A 25,740-nucleotide genomic window follows, 5' to 3' on the forward strand; every position below is an offset into this window, starting at 1 on the left:
ACAAAACAAGTTCCTTTGTATCCAAGAAGAAAATGATTAGCAGGAAACTAAACTGCTGTCTGACTTCAAGTATGAACATTTCTGTTCCAAACCCTAACATTCTCCTGGGATATCGGTTATAAATTTGTCAAATCTGTTATTCCTTTGAAAAGGTTGTGCTCCATCCAGAAAGGGAATTGAGAAGGGAATACATTGCAGGGATCCTTGTTCTCTGTGTGAAAATGGAATACATCTGAAATATAGCTGACAGAAAAGTGACACTGGGTGGAAATAAGCAACCTCGCCAGCCTTTCTGAGTACGGTTTCACTTACATATGTAACTCAGCATGTGTGCCTCCCTCTTCAGAAGTAATGTCTTGCTGGAGAGGGATGTGTGAATGACTTCGAAACGCTCGGGGAATTTCCACTAAAGGAGGGTGTGGCAGGTGGGACTGACAGTGGCTCCGAGAGTTTTGGCATTTCCCCAATAATTTAGTTTGTTATGTTTGGTTATGAGTAAATGCTCGGTTTATTGCTGACCCCCTCAGTCTTTGGATGTGGGTTTCCACTGCTCAGAAACCGCCCCACAGCCATCTCTTTGCTCGGTGCTGATGTCCTCGCACATGGTGAAGATTCATTGCCCACTTAAACCTGCAGCCATGCCCAGTCCCATCCTCAAGCATGCTCTCTCGGTCTATATGGCTGGTTTTCCATTCAAAGAGTTGTGCAAAACTCCAAGTTTTGCATATTTAATGGATAAATCCTTATGCAATGCTGCTTCTGGAGCACAAATCCCTATTAATTACAGGGAAAGTAAATGTTTGCATCTTCAAAGCCAGTGGACATCTATCCTTTTGGCTCCTTGAAGAATGCCTCATTATCTTCCAAGATAGAAAGTCACCTGTCCTATGTGGCAAACCAGAGATGCCAGGCACACGGGCACATGGCGGGTGCTGCTTAAAATGCTTTTGCTGGGCTTAGTTTGGGTGATATCTCTTCTGGCTTAGACATGTCAAGTGTGCAGGCAGAGTTGCTCATGAGGCAGTAGCTGCAGAGAGCAGATTCCCCAAAGGTGCCGGGGCAGAGTTGCCCAGCGTGCATACACACCCCCTGATGTATATACCGAGGGAATATGTGTGGGCTTGCATGAGCTTGCTGTGAGCACTCAGAGCACGGTGTCTTCTGAGGCTGTGCCTGGAGGAAGGGGTTGCATGAAGGAATCGCTGGCCCATCAGCACATTTATTAGTTGACTGGGGGTGGGCAGCGTCTCTCCCCTGTGCCCACAGGTCTTTACCTGAGGGGAGAGGGTCACATCCCACCTCTCCTCTCTGGGGGTAGCGGTGGGGCTGCCTGTGTCCTGTGCTGCAGATGGGGGCTCTGCCCTCTTTTTGGGGAGATGCTGAGGGATGAGGGCCACCTCCATCAGCAGAGGTGTCTCGGTTTCACAGCTGCGGTGGCAGTGGGGTGTCACGCTGACGGCGGGGACCTGCCCTGCTTGGCTTCCCCGGCAGGCGGGTGCCCTAATTCCTAGCAGACTCTCCCCATAGCAGCAGGCAACAAAGTAGATCCGGAAATTCCTGAGCTTTGGGAAGTGGACTTTAATGTAATTAACTGCAACAGAAGAAGAGGTCAGATAATAGGGCAGAGGTTTCTCTTTAAAATGAAAGGGAGGTAAATGAAACCAGCTGCACAGGAGCCAGTGCACTGCCTTCATTAAACATGGGATGATGCTCATGGTCCCATGCAGCAGATTGTGGATCTCTCCAGAAAACCATTATAAAGGCAGCACAAGTCCCGGAGGTGACAGGATAGAGATGTGTAGCCCCAGGTTCGCTCAAGTGCCCAGGTGCCTGGCACTGCCCTTCTCTGGGAGGGCTGTGTGTGCCCTGGCCTTGCAGCCTGCCCAGGAACGAGGGCGTTTCTGGGCCAGAGCTGTGCTCAGCCCTGCCTCAGCAGACCCTTTGGCAACAGCTTTTTTGGTGTACTGTTCCCAGCTCTTGTCTTTGTGTCTTGAGTCTCATGCTACAGTTCCAGCCAGGGATGGGGGCCGGGAATTGGGGTGGTGCGTTTCCTCACACTGGCACAAATCCCTGCCCAGCCCTTGGCGGAGTCCTTCCCCTGCGCCATGCTCTGGTTTGGCCACCTCTGGAGTGATACGGTCACACCTCCCTTTGCAAAGTGCACTGATGCCATCCTGGGTTTCTAGAACATATTCAACTGGGGTTTTTAGAAACGGGTTAATGTAAACAGAAGGAGGAGGACTGGCCTCAGCTTTGTGGAGTCTAATAGAGCACCCAAAGTGGCTGTACGTGGCCTTTCCTCTGAGATGTATGGCTCATCTAGGATTTAGTTGCTAGATCCCTCTTTTTCTTGGCTGGCTCTTCTCAAGTTCCTGCAAATTGTCAGTCTGCAGAGACAGTGACATAAAACTGGGGGGGGACACGGTGCCTCAGCTCTGCATGCAATTGCCTGTATCTATTCTCTCCTGTATTATGAGAAACAGCATAGTCTGTGGCCATGGTGGGCATGCTGAAGTCTCCTAGGCTTCAGGGCCAAGTCATTCTGCATCATACTTGGAGCCCACTGGAAGATCTCCCAGCCTGCGTTGGAGCTGAATAGCTTGTCGATGAGCTACGTGTCCTCTGCAGAGCCATGGCTGCCAGAGACCCCTGCCCGCGCTGGAGTGGGTCTGTCCATTCGTCTCCTTTGGCACTGAGACCTCTCTGGCATGGGGAAAGGAGGATGTGGATGCCGTGGTCCCCGGGGCTGGCTCAGCCCGGCTGCCTGTGCACCGCGCTGCTGCCTGGGGAGGTACTTGTCAGCGCTGGGGCTCTCTGCAGCTGCTGCTGGCTTTTTTGGAGGTTGGAGAGTTGTGACTGTTCAGGGTTTTTTTCTTTTTAAAAAGTCAAGTGCACTGAGTCATTGTAAATATCAGCAAAGCTGCAGCCTTTTCTCCTGGGAACAATCCATACCTAACGAGTGCTTCTCCTGCTTTAAAGGCCTGTCAGTTGTTTGCATTTTGCAGATTTCTGTGCTGCTTTTACTGACAGCTAAAGCTCTCAAAAGGAAGTGCCCAAATCCCAGTGACGAAGCCTACACCTGGAAATGGCTCACCCGTTCCTGAGCAGCCTGGTACCAGTGAAGACCTCGGTGCCTTTCTCTTCCTCACGACCCTTGTGCCACTGGTGCCATTTTCCCTCTTTCCCAGTTTGGGGAGGTTGAAAGTACCTGTTGGTGTCCAAGAACTTCCCAGGCAGATCTGCAAGAGACCCTTGCCCATCTTACAGAAGCTTGTAATTGTATTTGTGCTCTTACATACCTGAAGCCAAGGTGCTCCCCTCCTCGCTCCCCCAGGAGACTTGCTACCAACAAGATTTCCTGATACTGAAACAGGTTTATTTTTGCCTTTCATCTCCCTGCCAGTCCCCATTTCTCTGGGTTGTTAATGAAGGTGTCAAAAAATGTGTCCATGGCACCGTCCCGGGCATTTCTCTTCCCTGCATGGTCTCAGCTGTGCTCAGCACAGCAGCACCTTCCCAGGCTGCCTCCTCTGCGCGGTGTCTGGGAGGGCAGAGCCTCCTCTGGGGCTGCTCCTGGGGAGATATTCCTCTCCCTTGGCAGCAGAGCTGTGGGTCAGAGCACACCTTGCGCTTGGACGAGATGATGAGGAGATGCAAGCCTGCCTTTGCTTTCCGAGGGTTTTTTTCTGGGACCATATCGGCTCGCGCAGACAAGTTGAACCCTGCAGAAAGCCCGCTGCGTTGGAGGGGCCATACGCAGACTGAGGTCTCTCTAACTCCATCTTTTCCCATTTAATACAACCTTGTTTTTATGGTCTTTCAGCCAGTTTTCGGCCCAGGTGATGGGGTTTTTAGTCCACAGCAGTCTGAAAAAATCGTTTCTGTTCAGTTCTTAAGTGCTGTGCTACAATCCAAACATCTGCCATCCCCAGAGTCCATTGCTTTGTAATTTTGTCTTAAAAAGTAATCTCTGTAAACCCCACCGCTGCCTGCTGCTTACAGATCTGCTCTCCTCCCGGCAGCCAGGGGTTCGATAGTGTATAAGTGATTGGAATGATTTTGAACACTTCCCAAGTGCCCCCCGGGAGATAACCTCTGCCCTTAGCACCTTCCCGTCAACACAGACATACAGAAATGCCTCTTTCTTCCTTCGCTGTGTTACACAACTTTGGAGTGAAGCTGGGCATGATCCCGTGCTTCACTGAGGACATAGCAGGGACTATGTGTCTGGGGGAGGACTGGCAGAAGAGACTCTTGTCATTTAATGCATTTCTGTTCTAGTCCTGGTGTTTCTCCCCTTTCACTGCAGCCCTGCACAGCTCCAAGCACCTTTACCCTGTTACCTGGGTAGTGACTTGGAGCAGTGGGATGCAAAAATCCTCTCTGAGCACTCGTGCACATGTGCCGGGTGCTCTGGCCGAGGCCGAGTAAGCTGGCAGCATCCTTTGGGGATGCTCCTGCATTCCAGCACCCGAGTGAAGCAGCCACTACGGCCGCTACAGCTGCTCACTGGTGTGGGTGAGATGCATGTTATGGAGAAATCAGCCTGGAAAGCTGATTCCACCTTTCTTCAAACCCCAGGTCTTCAGCCTGTTATGCACCCCAGCACCCATGGCTACACTGAAGTCTGTGGAGGGGGAGAAGGGTCTGTGTAATGTGGCTGCAGCAAAGGATGGGAGGCAGCGGCCAGACCCTGGCAGCCCCAGCCAGAGCTGCTGTAATTCTCGTGCACCTCTGTCACCCCAACACGGCTCCAACATGCTCTGGGGCTTGCTGTGTCAAGTGGCTGATGCTCGCTGCAAATTTGGGAGGAAAAGGTTCAGAAAGTTTCTCTTGCAAAACCTATTTATCAACCAAATGGCTGTCCCAGGGGTATGCCAGTGCATGCTGCAGCAGACGACCTGGTGTCCCTGCGTGGCTGGGAGGAGCCTCCAGGAGATGTGCAAGGGCTGCCACTGCTCCCTGCATGGGGGCAGAGGTGCCAGCCCCAGACACTTCCTCAGGAGGAGCTGGTTGGGATCACCTCCAGCAACAGGGTATTTGCACTCCAGGACAGACTGCTTCACCTTATGTCCTGGAGCCAGGAGACAGCATTGAGGCGTGTCAGAGCCTTCCTCCCACACTTAGAGACAGATGATTCACATCATGATTGGCAGCACTATAGCAGTGTTTTATATAAGCAAGCACATGGAGAGCGGGAATCAGCCCTCTGTACGGGAAATGCTCCCTGGCATTCCCAGGGCAGGAGGGATTTCTGTGAGGACAGGACCTCCCCTGTGGGTAATGGACATGGCATTTCTCGAGTGGGGCATTCGGCTGTGGACTTTGCCAGGAGAGCAAGCAAGGAAGGTGCAGGGGTGCTGGGAGCAGGGCTCATGCTGGTGCCGTAGGTCCTCAGCCCGTGCACCCCATGGTCACTAGTCCTTGCTCAGAAACACCGTCAGGGCTTACCCTGGAGGGTTGTTATTGCAGCAGGATGTCCAGGAGCAATTCTGGTTCTCAGACCAGAAGAGGCTCTGTACAGTCCCCCCTGCAGACCATGGCATGGTGTGGAGAGTGTCCCATGACCTGGGCAGAGTGATGCAGTTATTCCCATGGCTGGGATCGCAGGCAGCCTCCCCTGTCCCCTCTTGGGTGTTTACTGCAGCAATTTCCAGTGTGACTCAGAGGGTGTTTGTTGCTTGGGACCCTTCTCCCTGGTGTCTGCGTAGTGTCCTCCTGTGGCTAAGGGGCCTTTTGTTTCAGCCATTAGATGTGCATCTTCTATTTTGCTATCCGATAAGAGCAACCTTTCCAGTAGCAATGATGCTGGGCTCAGGGCTGACTGGCTTAACTGCCTTTTGGAAACAGGTTGTCCCTAAGACTGGGGATGGGTACACACGGGATGAGACAGGTGAGCAGAAGATCTCCCAAGATCTCCCTGGTGGTGGAGCCCAGGTGCTGCTATCACAGGCATCATGTTGGAGGGTCTCTATCCGTGCTGTCTTCATGAGATCAGTGCAGAGGGTGCTGCAAAGCCTTTGCAGGTGGCATTTTGCTCCCAGCCTTTTTCGTTCTGCTCCCAGCATTTCACCAGCAATAGTTAAGCAAGTGCAAAACTTCCCATGGTTTCTGCAGTGCAGGACACTCAGCGTTCAGGGTGCGTCCACCTCGTGCCCTGTTTTGGAGACTGAAAGCATCTGCCAGACACAGTCATGGCCAGAGGGCCAGAGCAGGGCAGGGTGCAAGCAGGGACTCCCATGGAGCAGAGGAGTTTTCCTGGCATGGGGCAGCAGTGGGACAGGAGGACATGGTTCGGGGTGGAGCTACTCCCAGCTGTCTGATCCTTGTCTTTTTATTTTCCTTGCAGTTACTACATTGATGGCCGAGTGGCCAAAGTGACGGACTTCCTGAAAACGCGCCTGTTAGACACGCTCTCTGACCAGATCAGGAAAATCCAGAAAGTGCGTGAGTGCAAAGGGTCTGCAAGGGGCAAGGGGGCACCGTGCCTGCAGTGCCTGGCCTTGGCACAGCTCGTGGCCGGCGCTCCGGCCTCAGCACCAACACACTCCCAGGGGAAATGGCGTGGGGCAGAGATGGAGGGTGGCTGCTGGGGGCGGCTGTTCTCCCAGCCCAAACGCGGCCAGCCCTCACCCAGGGGATGGGAAGGAAGTCAGGGCAGCATGGTGCCTGGCCCCAGGGTGGGATGTGCGGGGGGTCGGGAGGGAAGTGGCTGCAGGCTGCAGCATGGCGTGGGCTGTGCAGGTGTGCCAGGACACAGGCTGGATGCACGGGACGGAGGCAGATACTGCCATGCAAAGCCTTTCTAAAGCAGCCCACTCTCTCCAGTCTCCCATCCATCCATTCCTGAAATTTGCTCCCAAGGACGAGGAGAGGAGGGAGCAACCAGGAGGTACCAAACCAGCCAGAGCAGGGCCGGTGCCGTGCCTGCTCGGGGAGGGTCTCCTACTGCAATATCTTGACCCACTCACACACAGTGCCTAAAAATGTTGCTTGCAGAGTTGTGACAGTGGCATTTCCAGGGTGATTTTCACTCGTGGAGAATCAGGATCATTATGAACAACTGGGTTTTTTTTTTCCCGATGATCATGTTTTGACTGTGTTATAAACCCAGCTGTTGCTGGCGTGCTGTGTCAGAGCCCACGGCTCTGCCTGGCCAGCGCAGCCTGCAGCCAGCGCTCCTCTCCCCGCCAGGCAGGGGGACCCGGCTTGCATCTCTAGCGACTGGGTAGGGGACGGGGGCTTCACAGGGTCCCCCTGCTTCGGCTGAGACGGGGGCCAGGGCTGTGACTGGCCCACTCAGCTGTCAGTCTGATAGCAAATAAGGAACACCTAGTAAGCAGGGAAGGCTTTAGGGACTAGAGGAGACGTCCGTCCGTCTGTCTTGTCTAGATTTTCATACCATACCAGTCACCACAATGTCTTACTGTTGTAATTCCTGCAGGGAGAAACCGTAGGATGAGTAAACAACTCAAAGAGGCCCCGGGAAAGGGGATGTGAGGGTCGGCACAGCAAAATGGGAGGAGAGGAGCCGCTTGCCGAGACCTCCGGTGCAAGCTGGGAGTCATCCATGCATGCGGATGGTCCTCCCGCTGCAGGGGGGCATGGCGGGGTGACCGGTGGGATCGGCATGGGGGCAAGTGAGAGGCACCGGCCGGCCCTGCTCCTGCTGGGGGGACACAGCCCCACCAAAAGTAGTGGCATGTGTCCCACCTCTGCTGCAGGTCAGCAACCTGCTAGGAAGGGAGCAGGATCCCCCAGGGTGGGCTGGGCAGAGGGCTCTGGGGAGCAGGGCATGGACAGCGGGATGGCTGGGGAAAGCATTTGCTGTCCCAGCTGTGGGCAGCTGGGTGGTGACATCCCTGGCAGGATGGGACACCAACCCTCAGGGCTCCCTGGTCCCCATCCATCCCCAGACCAGTGGCGGCGAGGAGCTGCACTCGGCGTGTGTTGGGGGAACCCTCGCACCCACAGGGCAGGGTTTGGTCTGCACGGGGCAGGGCCAGGGAAGGGCTCTCCCGGGAATGCCAGTGTGGCTGAGCAAAAGCACAGCGCTGGGTGCTAATAGCCTCCAGCTTGGCTTTGAGTCCGTGCATCCTGCCGGGGCTGATTAGAGCAGCTGGGCTTGTCCGCTTCCCTGTTTTATTGCTTCCTCTCCGACGGGGGAAGGTGGCGGGCTTAGATAATTACAGGCAGGATGCCAACACCTCTGGGGCTTCAGGCAGGGATGTCGACTCTCACAGGCTGTGAGTGGGAGGCAGCCCAGAGCTGGCGTATTTAACATCTTTGAGGGATCCCAGTCCATCCAGCACATTCCAGCGCTCCTCACTAATGGGGCAGGATCCATCAGGCTGCACGGAGCGCTCCTCGGGCTGCCGGGTTTGCAGACATCTGGTCATGGGAGCTCATCACCCAGACTGGAGAAGTGGGATTGCAGGAGAGAGGATGAGGCGTTACACGGTGCCGGAGGTTGCTCGTGCTGGGAGAGGGCAGCTCCGGCCATCCGAGCCCTCCCATCCTGCCTGGCATCTCACAGGTGTCTGTGTTGCTGGCTGGAGCCTTTTAACGGACGGGCCAGCAGGCTTGGACCTGCAAGTCCTGCCTGTGCCAGGGACCCCTTGGATGGCGAAGCAGCCCCTTCTCAGCCATGGGGCAGGCTCTGCCCGCACCCGGGGGCATCCACTGCTTTCTTTGGTGCTCACCATCCCTCCGTGTGGCTCCAGTACGTGTTCCAGGGCCATGCTGCAGAGCCATCGGGGCTCGGATGCTCCCTGCAGCTGGCAGCCATCTTGCGTGGGGACATGGAGAGCTGAGGTGACACAGCAGGGCAACCTGCAGGATGGAGCATGTGGGGAGACCACAGGGAAAGAGCAGGGCCTGGGTTTGGGAGCGGGAGAGCATGTTTGGGAGGGCGTGTTTGGAGCAGCTCCACAAGATGGACAGTGGACACGTGGCAGTGGCAGGAGAGCATGAGGATCAGCGTCCCACCACTCAGACATGGTGAAGACACCTAGTGACTGTGCCAGGGCTGGGCAGGCACTGACTGCCCAGCAGCGGCATTACCGAAGGTCTCCGTAAGCCTTCCTGGGGCATAGCACAGGAGACGTCTGCCTTGGTTTTAAATCACAGGTTCATGAGGGTAATTTTGCTTGCTTTTGTGTCCCGCACAGGTGGTGAACACATACACGCCGGGGAAGAAGATCTGGCTGGAAGGCGTTGGCGCAACCTCGGCCGGAGGCATGAACAACCTCTCCGATTCCTATGCAGCCGGGTTCCTGTGAGTTATGCCTGCTCGTCGGTGTCAGGGCACTGCCACCCCCATGGGCTCTGGGGGCTCGGGTGCTGCAAAGCCGCTGCAGCCAGGAGAGGGCCAGCTCTGTGCCCAGAGACCCCACCTGCACTACCCCTCGGTACCCCCCCTGGCAGCCTGGGCACTGTTAATTTCTCCGTAGCATCCCTATTACCCCTCCTCAGCTATGCTTTCCTGTAGGTGACCCAGGCTCTGGCATACCCAGAGAAGCAGAGTAAGGAGGGGACCGCTTGGGGTCCCACATGGGTACCCACAGTGTGCCAAAGGGAATGGGCATGGAAGGGGAGGTGTGATCCAGGCACGCCAGCCCCAGGACCCAGGGCTGGCACCCCAGCAGGCTTGCCTCGCTCAACAGCTCAGGATTGCCCAGCCCTCCTGCTCTGCATTTTTGGTTCAGGCTACAGACACGCATCCTTGCATGCATTCACTCCCAGGGCACCTGCCCAGGGAAGCGCTCAGCAGGACCCTGCTCTCGAAACCATTTTCTCTCCTTCTTCAAAGCCACAACCATCCCTGGCTCCTGGGGCTTGTCTACTGGCAAAGCCCAGTGGCACGGGCGTCCTGTGGCAAAGCCCTCGTTCACACCTTCAGAGCTGGCCGTGATCATGAAAGATGGAGGAAGATTATCTGGGCTTTGCGGGGAGGCACAGGGACATCCCTGGAATATCTGGGCTGTGGCAGGCTGCGAGGGTTGAAGACTTTTCCCGGGGGGTGTGAAGAGACAGGCTGCTGAAATGCACTGGTCCCCAATGCTGAGACGGCAGGTGCAGGGTGCTGGCAGGCTGGGGGGCACCCAGGCTTTGGGTGCAGGGCTGCGACGCTGGGGTGCACACAGCGGCTCAGGACATGCAAGGTGGGCACGGCTGGGGCAGAGGTGGCTGCAGTGGGGGCAGAGGCATGCAGGCTTGCCGGGGCAGGGGTGGTGGGAGCCGGTTAATGCCCAGCATGCAAAACCATCTGAAGGCTTCGGCTCAGGCACTGGGACCAGGCACCGGGTCAGGTGCACAAGAGCGATGCCATATGCTGGAGCATGGCTGTGCCTCTGGGGCCGAGGGGTCCCCCCGCAGTGGCCTGACTCTGCTCCCTCTGTCCCCAGGTGGCTGAACACGCTGGGCTTGCTGGCCAGCCAGGGCATCGACGTGGTGGTGCGGCACTCCTTCCTCGACCACGGCCACAACCACTTGGTGGACCAGAACTTCAACCCCTTGCCGGTAGGTCTGCCCGGGCATGTTGCACTGGCGCTGGCTTTTCCCCTCTCATTTGCGGGGAGGTTTCTCCCCTTTTGGCCTGCCCAAACTCTGCTTGACGATGAATTTTTCCAGATCCGTTTCTTGCAGAATTAATAGGAGATGTTAGTTCGTGTCAAACGCAACGTGTTGGAGGCAGGTGTGAGAGCGTCACCTCTGTAGCTGAAAATTTATCTAGTGCCCAGGGCCGGTAGCACGGGAGGGAGGCTGGTGCCACTGAGGGGTGCCAGCGCAGGCTGCGGAGTCAGAGGGACGTGGCAGGACCACACGTAGCACAGGGCGGGCAGCCAGATTGGCAGAGGTGAGCTGGCCCAAGGGAAGCCAGGGTGGGGCTTCAGTACCCCACTTCAGATCTCTAGAAACCGAGGTGAAGGGCATTTGAAGGGCATTCCTGCCTTCACAGGGAGCAGCGGTTCTCACCAGTGCCCTGCAGCATCCCTCACTCTTCAAAAGCGCCTGGGCAGGGGGGGACTTGCTGCACACATGGTGCTGATAAAGAAACTGTATGAAAAACTCTGTTAAAAGAAGCAGATTTCCTTTTCAGCTTTTTTGAGGGGGCTAGTAAATACCCTGCCTTGTAAGTGGAGAGCCCTGCAGAGCGGCTGGGTGCTCTGCATCTCCCCTGGAAGGGATTTATGGGTCCATGACCCGGCAGACACTGCTGGCGGGCTGGGGATCCACGTCGGAGAGGGGCACAACCCTGCCACTGTGAACCTGCCTTTGACACTGCTCTTGGTGTGGGGGGGGCAGAGGCTGAGGGAGCCACGTCTTGGTTGGCTCTACCTACTCAGATGGTGGAAACAGCATCCCCACAACAGCATACCCAAGGGTCAGGGGAGGATGTGAGAGGTGTCTTCAACACAAGGTCTGTGCTAAGTGGCCTGGTGGGTGGCTCCGGAGAGCAAACCAGTGAGTGGGAGAGCACGGTCCCCTGCCTGTGCTGCTCTGAGTGTCTCCTGGAGCACCCTGGGCTGCTCCTGCACACACTCCCTTGGCAAGCGTACCTGCCAGCTCCGGGCCCTGGGCTGGGGGCAGCCGGGGGGGCTTTAAACTTCGTTTGAGATGAATCTGAGCCTGGGGCAAGCACTTGATGGATTTCTTCTGAAGAGCCAATTCCCCTGGCCAAGTCACATCCCCACCACCACCAGGACCTTGGGGCCCTCCCAGGTTGCTCCTGGTTGGATGGGTGCAGGCCAGATTTCCCAGCTCAATGGGGACAGCGAGTGGCCCATGGCCAGCTCTGCTGGCACAATGGGGACAGCGGGTGGCCCACAGCCAGCTCTGCTGGCGCAACGGGGGCAGCGGGTGGCCCATGGCCAGCTCTCCCAGCACAACAGGGGCAGCAGCCCCGGAGCGGCTGGAGCAGGCGTGCAGTTAGGAGTGGGATTAAAGCCAGGGAAGGAGTTCAAGGAATAAACCCCAGGCTGTTAAACACAATGGAGTTCTTTAAAATGGATTTTGCTGTTGCTTTAAAGATAACTCTTTAAAGTTATCTTTAGTTAGATGCCACCCCCCTCCTGGCTGTTTCCTTGCTCTCCCACGTGTTTCAGTGTTTAGCTAGTTCCCACATCCCACTGCCGTGTTCCTGCACAAACTCCAGTGGATGCTTCCCCAGTCCCGTTCCCTCCACTCCTGTGCCTTAAAAGAATCACAGGCAGGTGCAAACCGATGGAGGGTTTAAAAGCTGCAAACACGAAAAGACCCATCGAGACCAGCCCGTGACCTGCTCCAGGGGGGGCAGCTCTTTTCCCGTGGGAGCTATCAGGGAGATGAAAGCCGCTGGCCGTACCTGCGCGGGGCCATGGCGCTGTGAAATACAATCTGCTCATTAGCTGCCACGACAAAGAGGTTTCCGCACACGGGCTGGGCGTGAGGCAGCTGCCTGCTGAGAGAAGGGCCGCACCACCGCGGCATCAATCGCAGCTCCATCTGGCAGCTCCTCAGGGAGCCAGGAGCCAGGGCTGGGCTCCCCGTTGCAGCCTTTGCACCTCCTCCCCTGCCACTGCTGATCCCTGCTTGTTGGATAAGAGGACGGCATGCTGAGCTGAAGCTGAGCCTTTTACAGCGGTGTCCTTATATGCTGGGGAGCTGCACAGTCCAGGGAGAGTTTCCTGCATGGTCCAGGGATGGTGTGGCGACACAAATACAGCCCTCCATCCTATGCTAAAGAGCTTCCCGTATAAAACCAAATGATTTGTAGTCCATCGCCATGGGAGCACTGCGCTGCTGCCACGGGAGCCCTCCTCCCTGTCCTTCAGCTGAGCCCCTCGGATGCTGCTGGTCTTGCTCATGGTAGCACTGTCTCTGTTAGGGCGTGTTACAGCGAATGGCATGAGGAAGCTCTTGAAATGTGGTGTGGGTGCCACATTTGGGGATCGCGGAATGCAGATAATAGGGGTCACTTGGTGGGCTCCGCTGTGGGAGTCTCAGCTTCTAAATCACCCTGTTTCTTTCTGCCTCTCCCCTGGGACTGCGGCGCTGGGGGGATTTGTTACGTATGAGGGAAGGAGCAGGTAAATCTCTTCACCGCTCTGTGTATAGCAGGGTGCTAGCTGCTGTCGTGGGTCGTGCTGTGAGCTAACAAGGGCCATTGGTGCATCGGGCAAGCAGAGAGCACGGCTGCTCTCTGATTGTGGGCACTGGGCGGCAAACCCAGGCAGCCTGGTGGGACTTGCTCTGCATTTTCTGAGGGTTAGCCTTGGCTTGAAAACAAACTTACAAACTCTGGCCGTTTCGGTGGGAAATGCAAGAGCACCTGGGAATGGCTGCTTGGAGGCAGGGATGCAGTGAAACCTTGAAAGCGGAGGTTTAAGCTGGTCCATCCCTGGCTTTGCACTGCAATGGCTTGCTGGTGCAGTGCAGCCTGGCTCCTCAAAAATGGTTTCAGGCAGCTGTGGCATGGCCGAGGGGCACTGCAGGTTCATGGAGAAATTAGGGAGATGCTCCCATCTCTGCTGGGCTTTCCTCACACAGCTGCCTCATGAGCTAAGCGGCATCTTCTGGTTTCTGGGGCATCTTGCAAGGGACATTTTTGCCTCCATCTCAGTTCTTCACCCATGAGAGAGCAGCTCTGGGTGCCTGTCCTGGCTGCCAGAATTGCCTGTTCACCCTGTCCTCAGAAGTGGTGCCATCAATGTCCCATCCAAGGGACCAGTGCTGCAGAGGCGGAGGTGAGGCCATCTCTCTGAGCCTTCTTCTGGGTGCAGATCGAAGGAAACAAGTTTCTTTTGCTGGACTAATGGGGACCAAAACAGGAGAAACTGGGTGACACAAGGTTCCCTGGCCTGGGCACAGGGGCAGTCAGGCTGGGGAGTAGAAATGCTCCTGCCGACCTTAATGCAACTGATCTCAAGCGTTTTAATGCCTTATTATTTTTGAGATACCTTTTCCATGTATCATTGGAGTGCTTTTTCTTCCTGAGTGGTTAGGGCAGCCAACTGTATAATAATCAGGGCTTGTGCTTGAGAAGCCCTTCAAACAAAGCCTCTCGCAGGTACGTCAGCCTGCCCGCCTGCATCTCAACCCATCTGTACATGTGTGTGGGAGTGAGGAGTGGAGGAAAGGAGGGCAGGAGCAGCGCTGATATTCACCCTTCACAGGGCAATGCCTTTGAAATGCCACTCTGGCATTTAGTAGCTCTAGGCTCATTTCAGGCATGCAGTGTATATACTCCATCTCTCTTTCCTTAATATCGCTCTGAAACGGTCCAGAGGGATGCACAACATTTATTTCATTGGAGAGCCCCCCAGGTAGGTGTGAGCTTTCTCTTCAGATTGTTAGAGCATGTTAAAGACCTTTCTGCATCCTCTTCCACATGGCATCGCCTCTTTTTTATCCATCCTTGGTAGTGATTTCAGCTGCCTTAAAGCACAGTGCTGTAAGGTTTTACCTATGCGTGGAAAAACCTGGGCATATTTCTAGGTAGGACCAGAGCAACACAAACCCCATGGAAAAGCCACAGCTGAAATCCAGACTTCCATCTCCTGATAACTGTGGCTCCTCTTGGACCTTCTCCTAAAGACTGTAGATGGTGAGATACTTGCTTCTCCTGGGTTAACTGATGCTAAAACTTCCGTTCTGCATCTAAAGTTTCATACGCAGCATGAGAAAGGCCCAGAGGGATCATGGGGTGAGGCGACGGCAGGGGCTGCCTGCTCAGCTGTGGTAGTAGAAGACAGTATGATATTGCCTGTGAATTGATGGCGTCCTTGAGAAAGCATCGCAGCAGCGCAGAGATCTGTGCCTGATGGTGCCGTGGTCGGACGCTTGGATGCTGCAGGTGATTTTTCACCTCCTTAGCTTAGCCCAAAGGCACTGAGGAACTCAATGGGAAAGTTACTGTCTGTCCTGGAGGAGGGAGGACCCTGGGCTCATATCAGGTCTGTCCTTAGTGATCTGTCCCCCTTCTACCCCAGCTTTTGTAAAAGCCCTGGTGTGAACAAGTTTGGTGCCAGGCTGTGGCCATCTGCAGCATCCCTTGGGGTCCCTGGGGCAGAGCCGTGGTGTGAGCTGTGCCCTTGGGCTGCACCTGGTGATTTGGCACCAACAACACCTGCCCCAGCTGTCCTAAGCACCTCCCCAGCAAGGCACAGGTTGGGCCCCCCGATCTCAGGGTGCACAGAGGCACAGGGCTCACTGGTGAGGTGCCGTGCCGGGTGCCAGGGGCAGGAGCATGTCCCCCAGCCGTGCTCCCGCCTGCTGCACGTCCGCGCTCCCCGGTGTGCTCATTAGCTGAGCTGGCTTGGCCGGAGGTGCTGCTAATTGCAGCTGGAGGTCCCAGCCATCTCCCTGGACGGTGCCTCTCCCGCCCCTGCGTTGCGCGGGAGGGGGCCCTCCCCGGGCCAGGGCTGCGGGGCCGAGTCCTCGCCCACCTGCGCCCATCCCCACCCTGCCCTCCGCTTGCTGGTGGCTGCCCAGCTGCTGGGCTGGGCAGTGTCCAAGGGTGAGGAGGAGAGCTGGCATCCATAGGGGGAAGTGTACGGAGAACCCTTTCCCACAAGTGCTCGCACTCCCACCACCGAGCGGGGCCAGCTGGCTGTGGGGCTGGGGGAGCTCAGCCCCGCTGCTGCGCCGGCCCATCGCACGCCCAGCACTGAGTCACCGGCCAAGCTGCCAGGGATAGGGCTGCGGCTGCTGTTCCCCTCGGCGGGGACCCTCGGCTTTGGGGTTGCTGTTGGGGAAAGGGCAGCCGGGTCGGGGACAGCGTGCCATGTGCTGCACAGGCAGAGGCACAGTCCCCAGCCTGGGAGCGACAAAGGGTGGGGAGAGGGAGCGGGTCCAGTGGAGCGCTCACACACATGGAAACTGTTCCTGACAACCATAAATCTGCCGCATGGCCGTCCGGCACCCCATCTGCCCCGCACGCTGGAGCACTGGCTCTGGTGGCAGCGATGCCTGCAGGCGGGCAAGGGGCGGGAGAGGTGAAGACAGGCAGGGAGGGATGAAATCCTGGGCAGTTCATGTGTGCATGGGGGAAAGGCTGTCCCAGGAGATGTCAAGCCAGAGAACGGCCTGCTGAAGGGCTGAGTGGAGATGGTGCCCTGCAGAAACCTCCCAGCCAGCCTCGACAGGAGCGCCTGAAGCAGGTCTGAGCAGGGCAGCCCCTCCACTGCCTTGTCCTTTCAACTGTGGTCATATTACGTCTCAAGGACTGCAGCATCCTCTGCACCCTCGCTGCATTCAGCCTTCCAGGAGCTCTAAGTCTGCTCTGAGGCTCATTTTATCTGCGAACAAGGAGATAGATTTAAAATGCCTAAACTCTGCTTGCTGTCACAGCAGGTTAAGGGGCCTTTCCCTCTTAGTGCACCATAAAAAACATCTCTGAAGTGCGTATGCTTGGAGTCACAAACGCATCAAAGCCGTGCTGCGGCTAGCAGCTCTGGCACCCACCTGCTGGAGCTGCGGGACATGTGCAGACCCAGAGCCAGGCTGCTCCTCCTGCACCGAAGACTGTGGCAGAGACATGCTCCAGCTGGGACCGGCAGCAGCGGTTGGTGCTTGGAAGGATGGACACAGCCACTTCCCACATGTCCTGGAGGCACTGTGCTGGTGACAGACCTGCCCATCTTGGTGACAGAGCCATCCTGGGGCTGTGGAGGAGGTGGGACAGCAAGACCCTTCCCAGGGTGGGTTGGTTGCTCGCTGGCAGAGCAGGGGGAAGTAGCATTATGATGAAAAGCAGCAGAAGAACAGAAAACAGCAAAGAAAAGGCGTTCGGTTTCCAAGCCCTCTGATCCGGCAGCTCCGCTCCCTTCCTGTGGCCTCCATCGCCTGGACCCTGTTAGGGAGAGGTGATGACAAAAGAGAAGTTTGGCTGTTGCTCCATCTGCTCAGCAACCCGGGAAGGTGGAGGCCACCGGCTGGGGGCCAGCTTGCGAAGGGCAGCAGTAGGCAGGGGCCACTTCCCACATGCCACCTTCCTGGTGCTGGGGCAGTCTGTCCCCTCAGTGCCACCGGTGCCCAGCAGTGATTCCTGTGGCTGCCGCTCCCACAGCAGGAATTGTGCCTTAATGTCAGTGTTTGGCCTTTCTCCAAGAGAAAATGAGCAGAAGAGATAGAGACAAGGGAGAGGGGCTGAGCAAAGACTGCAGTGGCTTGAAGGCTGGGAAGACATGATGCTCATCAGAGGCTTGGTGGGTTGTGCTGCTGGCGCAGCTGGGGGAGACCCCAGGCTGTAGGGCAAATGGCCGATGCTCAGCCCAAACACAGAGCTTGCGGTGCTGCTGGCACCGGTGGATGAGAATGCTGCTCTCCGAGCCCATGGGTGCACACACGTTAGCAGGTTATTTGGGATCGGGAGCGACTCTGCTGGCTGTCCCCACATGCTGCGCTTTGGGACTCTTTGCAGAGCCATTGCAAAACGTGGCCTGGTTTTGTTCTCCTGACCAAGCGCCAGCCTGCCATAAGCCCCCACAAGCGCACAGGGTGCATAGCACAGCCACAGCAGCAGCTGTCTTGCTCTACAGAGCTGCTCCTGCACCGGCTAATGTCCCATTGCCCTCCCTCGCCCTGCCTGCCTCCTCTCCTCTCCCTCCTTAGCCAAAAGGCACAGGGTTGCGGGACTGGCAGCCCCTCATGTCATGCTTCAGCCATAGACTGCTTGCCGGCAGAGAAAGCTGCTGGGAAGATGTGAAGGTGGAAGGCAATACAGGGAAGAGTGATGTGAGATGAGGCATTGACAGCCGTTAGAGCAGGAAGGAAGAGGATCAGCAGTGAAAGCAATGGACGACCCGGGAGAGAGGTCAGCGGCTTCAGGGGACTGGTGGGTGGGTACCTGCAGGGACCGAGTCTAAGCAAGAAAGGAACTGGGCAGCGTTGGCCGATCCTTTCACAGGTGCAGGTGCCTGGATCAAAGCAAGGGTCTGTCCTTCCCTGCCGATGCCACTGGCTCCTGGCAGCCTGGTCCACCTGAAGCCCCTTCATTTGGGGCTGGGAGGAGCGTTGTTCCCCATTCATAGACCCTCTCTGGAGTGTCCCCCGTGGTGCTCAGGGCACAGCCACAAATTCCCCAAGTAAGGCAGCAAATGTTATAGGAGACCGCTCAGCTTTTCAAGACCTCCAAGCAAGGAGGGTGCACACGCAAAATGGCAAACGGCTCACGTCCCTGGGGTTGGGGGCATGAGAGCTCATGAGGACAGCACCAGCGCCCGCTCCCAGAGCTGATCATTTTGACTTCAGCAAATTTTCCCTCTGGGGAGAGGCTCTGCCCTGCTCTGCTTGTCACAGGACCTTGCACAGGATGGTGAGAATGCCTCGAACTCCCACAGTCGAAGAAGCACATAAAACTCAGGGATAATGTTAAAAGCGGCATCAGTCCAGCCTTGCTGAAGGAACGACCGGCCGTGGCTTGAACAGGATGTACAGACCTCCGCAGGGAGGAAGCTTTGGATGCTGAGGATCTCTTTAATCTCGTGGAAAAAGAACGAACAAGAACCACTGATTGGAATCTGAAGCCAGACAAATTCAAACTGAAAATAAGGAGTGGGATTGTTAACAGTGCGGCTGTTTAACCGCTGGAACAGACTCCCTGGGAAGTGGCGGCTTCTCCATCCCTCCAAGCCCTCACAACCACAATCACTACTTTTCTGGAAGATGTTTTTGCCAAAAATGAGCCATCAGGCTCAACACAGGCATAAAAGAGTGAAGCTCTCTGTCCCGTGGTGTACGGGAAGGCAGACCAGCCAGCCCTTATCTCTATACGGGTTGCTTGGACTGTTGAAAAATGCAGATGAAGGTGCAGGAATGGAGCAATCTATAACAGGCTGATGAAACTCGAGTGTGCCTGAGGGATGGAGGAAGAGCTTGGGCAGGTTCAGAAGAGGGAAGAAGCAAGAGGAAGAGGAGGAGGGTAGTCAGCAGCCAGCTGATGCTGCCAGTGACACAGGGACACAGAGCGGTGCCCCGGCAGCCCCAGCCAGAGGAGGCTGTGCACCGCGGGGTTGGCTGCCTGCTTATTTGAAGTTCAGCTGCCTTTGCTGGTTACAGCCCTCAGGAGACCAAAGGGCTACGGCTCTGTTACTCTGGTTTTCTGGTCTTCTCACATGTGGTGAACATGGAGTTGAACAAACTCAGGGAGGCTGTAAAGCTGCTTTGCTGCCTCTAAGAGAGAGCATGGGGATATGCTCCTGCGCCCTTCCTGATGGCTCTGGAGAGGGGAGGGTCTGGTTAATAGGTCTGTCTGGAGGTGTGCCTAATCAGCCTTGTTTCCAAAAGCTGAAGTCTCTAAAAGCTCCTGCAATGAATTAAAATATGCAAAGAGATCAAGTGGGACCCTCTGGGCTTTCCACACCTAGTGGAAATTTTGTGGGTCTTCACTGGCCCCATGGTGCTCAGAAGATGTGGCTGGCCTGAGCTCCGCACATCAGCTCACTTGAGACAAGCGCCCTTCCTGCCCGTAAATCAGGGGTCCTGGCCAGGAGACCTCCTGAGGCGCGGGACGGCTCTGCCTTCAGGTGCTCCTCACCTGCAGCTCCGAGGGCTGCAGTGGCAGCACTGCTTAATGGGTCTGCAAGAAGGCTCCCTCAGTTCCCAGGGGACTAATAGTGGGCCAGATTCCTGCCTATTATTCCTCCTCTACCACTACAGCTGTATTGCTGGCTCAGCCCTCACAACGGGAGCCCTCTGTGACTCCAAAAGCCAAATCCTTTCTGTGGTCGCGCTGGTTGGAGCCGTGCATCTCCCTGGGGATCGCCAGGGCTGCCTCTGATGGGATGCCTGGCACTGCACTGCAAGGCAGGTGCTTGTCTTTGCAAGGGGCATATGGGCGCTGCCAGCCTGGGGGCCATGCTTGTACAGGGCTTGCCACATGGGACAGGGTACCTGCCAGGGGTCTGGGGAGAGGTCACTGATCGGTGGAAAGCCACCCCAGTTGCAGCCGAGCTGGGTTTCAAGAGCAACTGCTTCCCAAGCTGGTCACTCTTTGAACGGGAGCGCCAGTAGTTGCAGGTGCCCAGCAGCCCCAGTGTGGTTTTAACTGGAGTTCACTCGTGCTGGTAGCAGGAGCAGCCCCAGAGCACCAGCCCAGCTGCGGGAAGTGCCCGCACCCGGCGGATGTGATCCCGTCATGCTAGGTGTATGTGTGTAATTCATCATCCAAATGCTCGGTGTCACCAGCTCCTCGTAATTTATTGCAAATAACATGATTTTGGCCCCTGCCACAAGCAGGCTTGTGATGATGCGAAAAGCTACAGCTGTGTTCAGTGCTTCCCTGCAGTAAGCTGAAGAGCTCGAGTGCCTCAAGGCCGGCGCTACCGACTCCTTTTCCAGCCCTGGGTCGTTTTTCTGGCCCTCCTTTGAACTCTCTTTGGTATTCCCACATCCTTCTCAAGACGGAGACTTTGGAGCTAGCCTTGCCAGCAAGGCAAGGTAAAATCACTGCTCTGCCCTCGCCTCCTGCAGATGCTGAAGGGACAGGTCAGTCCCCACGCTGCCCTGGGGACATCGCCTGCACCGAAACACTTTACACTCAGCCGTGGTCATCTCATGCTTTGCAGAACAGCTCACCCGGCATCACTGCTGACTGCCTTACCCGTCTTGTGGCATTTGCACAGAAAAGCTGTGTACCCTTAGCTGGATCAGGAGCTCAGAAAACATGGCCAATGCTTCCCAGAGAGACAAGCATCTCTCCTTGTGCCCTTACTGCCACTGAACGGCACTGCTCTGCCTGTGAGCCACCCTGGTGGGAGCCCAGGGCTCAGCTCTACCAGCTCTGCAGGGGAGCAGGGTTTGTCAGAGCACCCTGGGGAAGAGTGTATGCTGAGATGAGAGACTGGGCAGCAACTGGGGCATGTCGCCGGGCTGGGCAGCTTCCCACACCCCCACATTGCGAACCTTGCTGCTGCTGAGCCTTGAGAGCGGAGGGACGCCAATGTCAAAGCAGCAAACCCTTAGGGACCACCCTGCCCGGAGGGGCAGGTGCTCAGCCAGAGGATGGAGCTGCTGCTGCCAGCTCCCCATCGTGACAAGGCCATCCGAGCCCCCTGCAAAACAGCTCTTGAGACCCATGTGGAAATTTCAAGGGCGGGCACGAAGTCTCCGGCCTCTGTCACTCCCATAACTTGTGGGCGAAAGCAGCACCTCATCAGTGGAAATATGGAGAGGAGGTGAGAAACCCCAAGGGGGCTGCTAGAAAGACCTAAGAGCCTGAGCTGACAGGTAGCTCAGAGCACTGAACTCATTTATTTTTTACTCACAACTGTGGGGCTAAACACTGCAATCTGTTCTCACCTTTGGCCTCGCCATAAACTCAAGTAATTACTCATCTAATGACGCCTGCTAATCGGCGCAGCTCACTGGGGAGCCGGCAGTGTGCCGGGCACTGCTTCTCCTGCCTGCCGTGAGCCTGAGCAGGGTGGGCTGGCACAGCTTCCTGCAGCGGGGGAAGGCTGGCACAGCCCCTGCAGCATGGTGCCAGTGGGGATGTCCCCAGGGTGTGGGGCAGCACCACCAGCCAGCAGGGACGGGGATGGTGACACATACCACAGGGACGGTACATGTCTGCGGTGCTGAGCAACTGCAGGTCATCCTCCCCGGGAGCTTCAGCCTCGTGTGCTGAGCCTCCTCGGGCTGCATAAGCCTCTCCCTTCACCCTCACATCTCCTCCAGAGCCAGGGGTTTGTAGGGGAAGCAGTTACCAGGCTGGTGTGGCACAAAGCCCCGTGGTTTTGGCTGCGAGCAGCGAGAGGAGAGCAGCAGGCAGCTTTTCCTCGAGCACTGTGGTGAAAGCTGATCCAGAAAGTGGGAAGCGGGTTTGGATCTCCCTTTGCCAGGCCAGCCCAGCACTGTTGGAACTGGTCAGCTTCCACCTCATGGTGGTTCCTGCTGCACCATTGCTGTGTGTTTCGTCTGTTGGCCTCTTCATCCAAAACGCATGTTAATCAGGGGCTGGGTGAGGGCTTCCCACCCACAGGATGGATACCTGTACCTGTATGAGGGATCGGCGCTTCCACCTGCCCATCCTGCCCTGTAGCCTGGGCCCCTGGAGACCCCATTCCCCCTGTCTATGCCCCTCTGGGGTGGCAGAAGCCTTCCTGGTACTATCCTGACCACACAGGGCTTTCCTCGTACCTCCCCAGGCAGTGTGCAGAGCCACGGGGTGCTTGATCCATGTTCCTTTCCACATCAGCAGTGGGTCCTCCTCACTGTATGGGTCAGATGCTGCCGGGCAGAGCAGTCCCTAGTGCCAGCGTGACCATGGCTGCTGAGTGTCTGATCTTGCCGATGGGGTGGGAGGATCATCCCAATTGCCCTGGGGCACATGGTCCCTCTGGGCCAGCCAGTCTGGGTTGCGCAGCCAGTCCGGATAAACCCACTTCTCTGGGTTTATCCAGAGTGCTTGTGTGTGCAAAGGTGCCCCAGCACCTGGGCGGTGCCCAGCGCACCCACAGGCAGCACCCAGAGCAGCCATGTGAGAGGCTTCATCTCCCTGGCATCACCCAGGGTGCCCGGAGCAGCGGCAGGGCCATAGCCCCATCCTGCAGAATGGCAGGCGAGCGCCTGAGACTGCCTTTTCCCTTCCCACAACCCTGCTTCATTTACCGCACACCTCCCAGCTTCTGCAGCGGATGAGGGGGGCCCGGCCGGCAGCAGCCTCTGTCACCGCACAGCCTCGCCTCCGTCCCCAGGGCTTGGGCCCATCCTGTGTGCCGAGCGAGGCCGTGCCCTGCGGGAAAAAGTAGTATGTGGTGACGTAATTAAAGGCTGCATCATTAACGCATGTGTGCAGGAGCTGAATGTTTCCTACTTCTTGAGTGCTTGGCTTCCCCGTGCTATGTTCATGGGTGCTTAACTCCATGGGAGGCTTTAAAATGGGAGAAATACCTCTGGGAAGTGGAGCACTCTCAGCAGTCACCAAAGCCAGCATGCCATGAACGGAGCTGGAGAGCTCTGGTGTGCTCCAGCCCTGTGTACAGAGTGAGGTGGAGGGTGACCTGCCTGGTCCAGAGACATCACCTTCTCAGGAGCTGGTGCACAGGTCCATGGTGGGACTATGTGCAGGTCCGTGGGAACGTGCAGGGACATCCATGCTGCTCCCCATGCTCCATAGCCTAGCCAAAAGCCGAGCTTCTTCAGAGGGTATCGGTGTTTCTCAGCGCAGGCACAGCAATGTATACTTCTCTTAATCTCTTTCCTGGAAACAGTGATGCCATTTTGGTTTGGACTCCACAAAAAAACCTCACCCCAAGGCAGACAGCTGGCACACAACATTTTCACCCAACAGCCAGAATTTTGCTAGGCTGTAAGCAGGGAAGCCAGGCTCTCCTGCCCACTCCCGCTGTGAGTCGGGGGGGACCGTTGTGCTGCTGACTGTCCCTTCTGCCCCCCAGGACTACTGGCTGTCCCTGCTCTACAAGCGCCTCATCGGTCCCAAGGTCCTGGCGATCCACGTGGCCGGTCTCCAGAGGAAACCCCGGCCCGACAGAGTCATTCGCGACAAGCTCCGCATTTACGCCCACTGCACCAGCTACCACAAGTAAGCAGAGCGAGGGAGGCTGGGGCGATAAGTGGGACCCCCAGTAGATGGGGACCACTGAGGACATGCTGGGGCAGGAGCCCAGGGTTTGGCTCCGGCAAGGCAGGTTGGATTCCCAGGGAATATGCTCGGGTGCTGCTGCTCTGGCTGCTGTGGCGGTGGAGGGAGCGTGCGGGAATGGCAGTGCCATCGCTGAAAGTTGCGGCAAGCCCGTGCCTGGGAACAGGGCTGGTGCGGTGGCCAGCGGGCAGTCCCGGCAGCAGAGATCAAGGGAGTGGATTTCACAGGAGGGGCCCCCGGTCGGTCGGGTTACCCGCCAGATCGCACTGCCAGGGAGCCCGTCCTGGTTATTGTTTCGCTGATAAGGTCTTTGAAAGCGCCCCAGCGAGCCAGGGGGGCGGCCACCTCCTCCGCAGACACAAGTTGCTATTGTGGAGGAGGAGAGGCTGTTTCTTTACACAATCCAGATGCTTTCAACATGCCTCCAGCTCGGTAGGAAACCTTGTCCAGTAACTGACAGGTGCAAAGTGCTTTATAGCCTTTGTTTGGGGCTGCCTGATCAGGCAGGGACAGAGGATCAGTGTCTGGACCTGTCAGTTAGGTGACCGGGGCAGGGGGGGCAGACGCCACTCACGCACAGAGCTCCCTTCCATTCTCAGCCTCCTCCTTGCGAGGCACTGCGGGCGCTGCCCCAGGACTACCACCCCTGCTCCAGACACCGGCACGGCACCCCCTCGAGCTCTGCCACCCCTGGCTGAGAAGAGGAGGGGGAGATTGGGAAGATGTCATCGCAGAGTTGGGCTTTGTGGTGGGGAGGTGGCATTTCCCTGTGGAGGGGCAGCTGGGACAGTGATGTCCCTTCCAGATGGCTGCCTGAGGCTGGTTCTTGCAGAGACCCCCCAAACCCCTTCTTTGAGGTGGTGCTTCCGGGGCACATGCCAACACACCCCTCAGCTTCTGCCCTCCCCTTTGCAGCCACAACTACGTCCGGGGGTCCATCACCCTTTATATCATCAACCTGCATCGCTCCCGAAAGAAAATCAAGCTGGCGGGGACGCTGCGGGATAAGATCGTCCACCAGTACCTGCTGCAGCCTTATGGCAAGGACGGGCTCCACTCCAAGTAAGTGTGATGCTGGCAGCTGGGGCTGCCACCACCACCCTGTCCTCAATGCCACCACTCTGACCCTCTCCTGGTCCTGCAGGTCGGTCCAGCTCAATGGGCAGCCACTGGCCATGGTGGACGACGGGACCCTCCCTGAGCTAAAACCTCGTCCGCTGCGGGCTGGCCGCACCCTGGTCATCCCCCCGCTGACCATGAGCTTCTACGTGGTGAAGAACGTGAATGCGCTGGCCTGCCGGTACCGATAGCCCATGGCCCAAAACGGACCCGCTGGCCCCACTCCTGCCCCCACGCACTCCCCAGGACATGCTGCCTCCTCGGCAGCCTGCACAGCCTCGCAGCAGGGCCACGTCGGGCAGGCACCCTCGTCCTCGCACCCTGGGCACCCTCCGGCTTGGCACCCCCTCCCACCCTGGGACTGCAGAGCTCCGCTTGGCCCTGGCCACCATCCCACCGGAGCGGTGCGACGGCACATTTGCAGGGCCTGCCGCGATCCGCCCGCAACTGCGAGAAGCGCCCGGGGTCCGGCGCCCACCGTCTGCTGGGGAGGGCTGGGGCGCTGAGCCCTGCTATAGCCCGGGATGGGCACCCGCCCCGGCCCCCGCAGCCCCTCAGGGTGACCCCTCCAGCAGCCGGGTCCCCCTTTCCTCCGCACCTCGCCGGGGCGGCGGGGGGCGCGGGCGGCGCTGCCGCTGCACAAGCGCATGGAAGCAGCTCCCTCTGCTGCCGCCAGCCCGGCCGGGACCGGCGCGGGGATGCTGCGGGCAGGGCAGGGCCGGGAGAGGGGGCGCCGGGGTCCGCCCCGGGCGGGGAGCGGCGGCTGGAAATGGTGATAATTCAATTATACGGCCCGGAGCGGAGCGGCGGGAGGCGGGCAGCCCCGGCCCCCCCGGGCGGGGAGCGGCGGCGGTGGCCGGGCCGTGAGTGTGTCCTGCCCGGGAGAGGGGCGGTGTCGCGGGCAGGAGCAGCCGGGACGCGCCGAGGCGCTACCGGAGGTGTAATAAAGTTGGTCTGTCAGCCGCGCCCGTGTCCTCTGTTCGCCACGGGCTGGGGCCGGGAGCGGGGCGGGAGGGGGGCAGACGGGGTGCCGC

The 25,740-nt window shown here is 57.6% G+C and overlaps 1 protein-coding gene across 1 annotated transcript in view; it reads left to right on the forward strand.

Moving 5' to 3' along the window:
* The window catches only part of HPSE2 (heparanase 2 (inactive)), a 110,550-nt gene extending 85,463 nt beyond the window's left edge, over positions 1-25,087 (forward strand). The window contains exons 7-12 of the mRNA XM_068399415.1: positions 6,350-6,443; positions 9,171-9,277; positions 10,407-10,521; positions 23,382-23,527; positions 24,503-24,649; positions 24,732-25,087. Of these exons, the coding sequence (XP_068255516.1) occupies positions 6,350-6,443; positions 9,171-9,277; positions 10,407-10,521; positions 23,382-23,527; positions 24,503-24,649; positions 24,732-24,897 (775 nt within the window). The 3' untranslated portion in view covers positions 24,898-25,087. The remainder of the gene's footprint in view (positions 1-6,349; positions 6,444-9,170; positions 9,278-10,406; positions 10,522-23,381; positions 23,528-24,502; positions 24,650-24,731) is intronic.
* The last annotated feature ends 653 nt before the right edge of the window (positions 25,088-25,740 follow it).

Source organism: Nyctibius grandis, chromosome 4 (genome assembly GCF_013368605.1).
Source record: "Nyctibius grandis isolate bNycGra1 chromosome 4, bNycGra1.pri, whole genome shotgun sequence".
Lineage (NCBI taxonomy): Eukaryota > Metazoa > Chordata > Aves > Nyctibiiformes > Nyctibiidae > Nyctibius > Nyctibius grandis.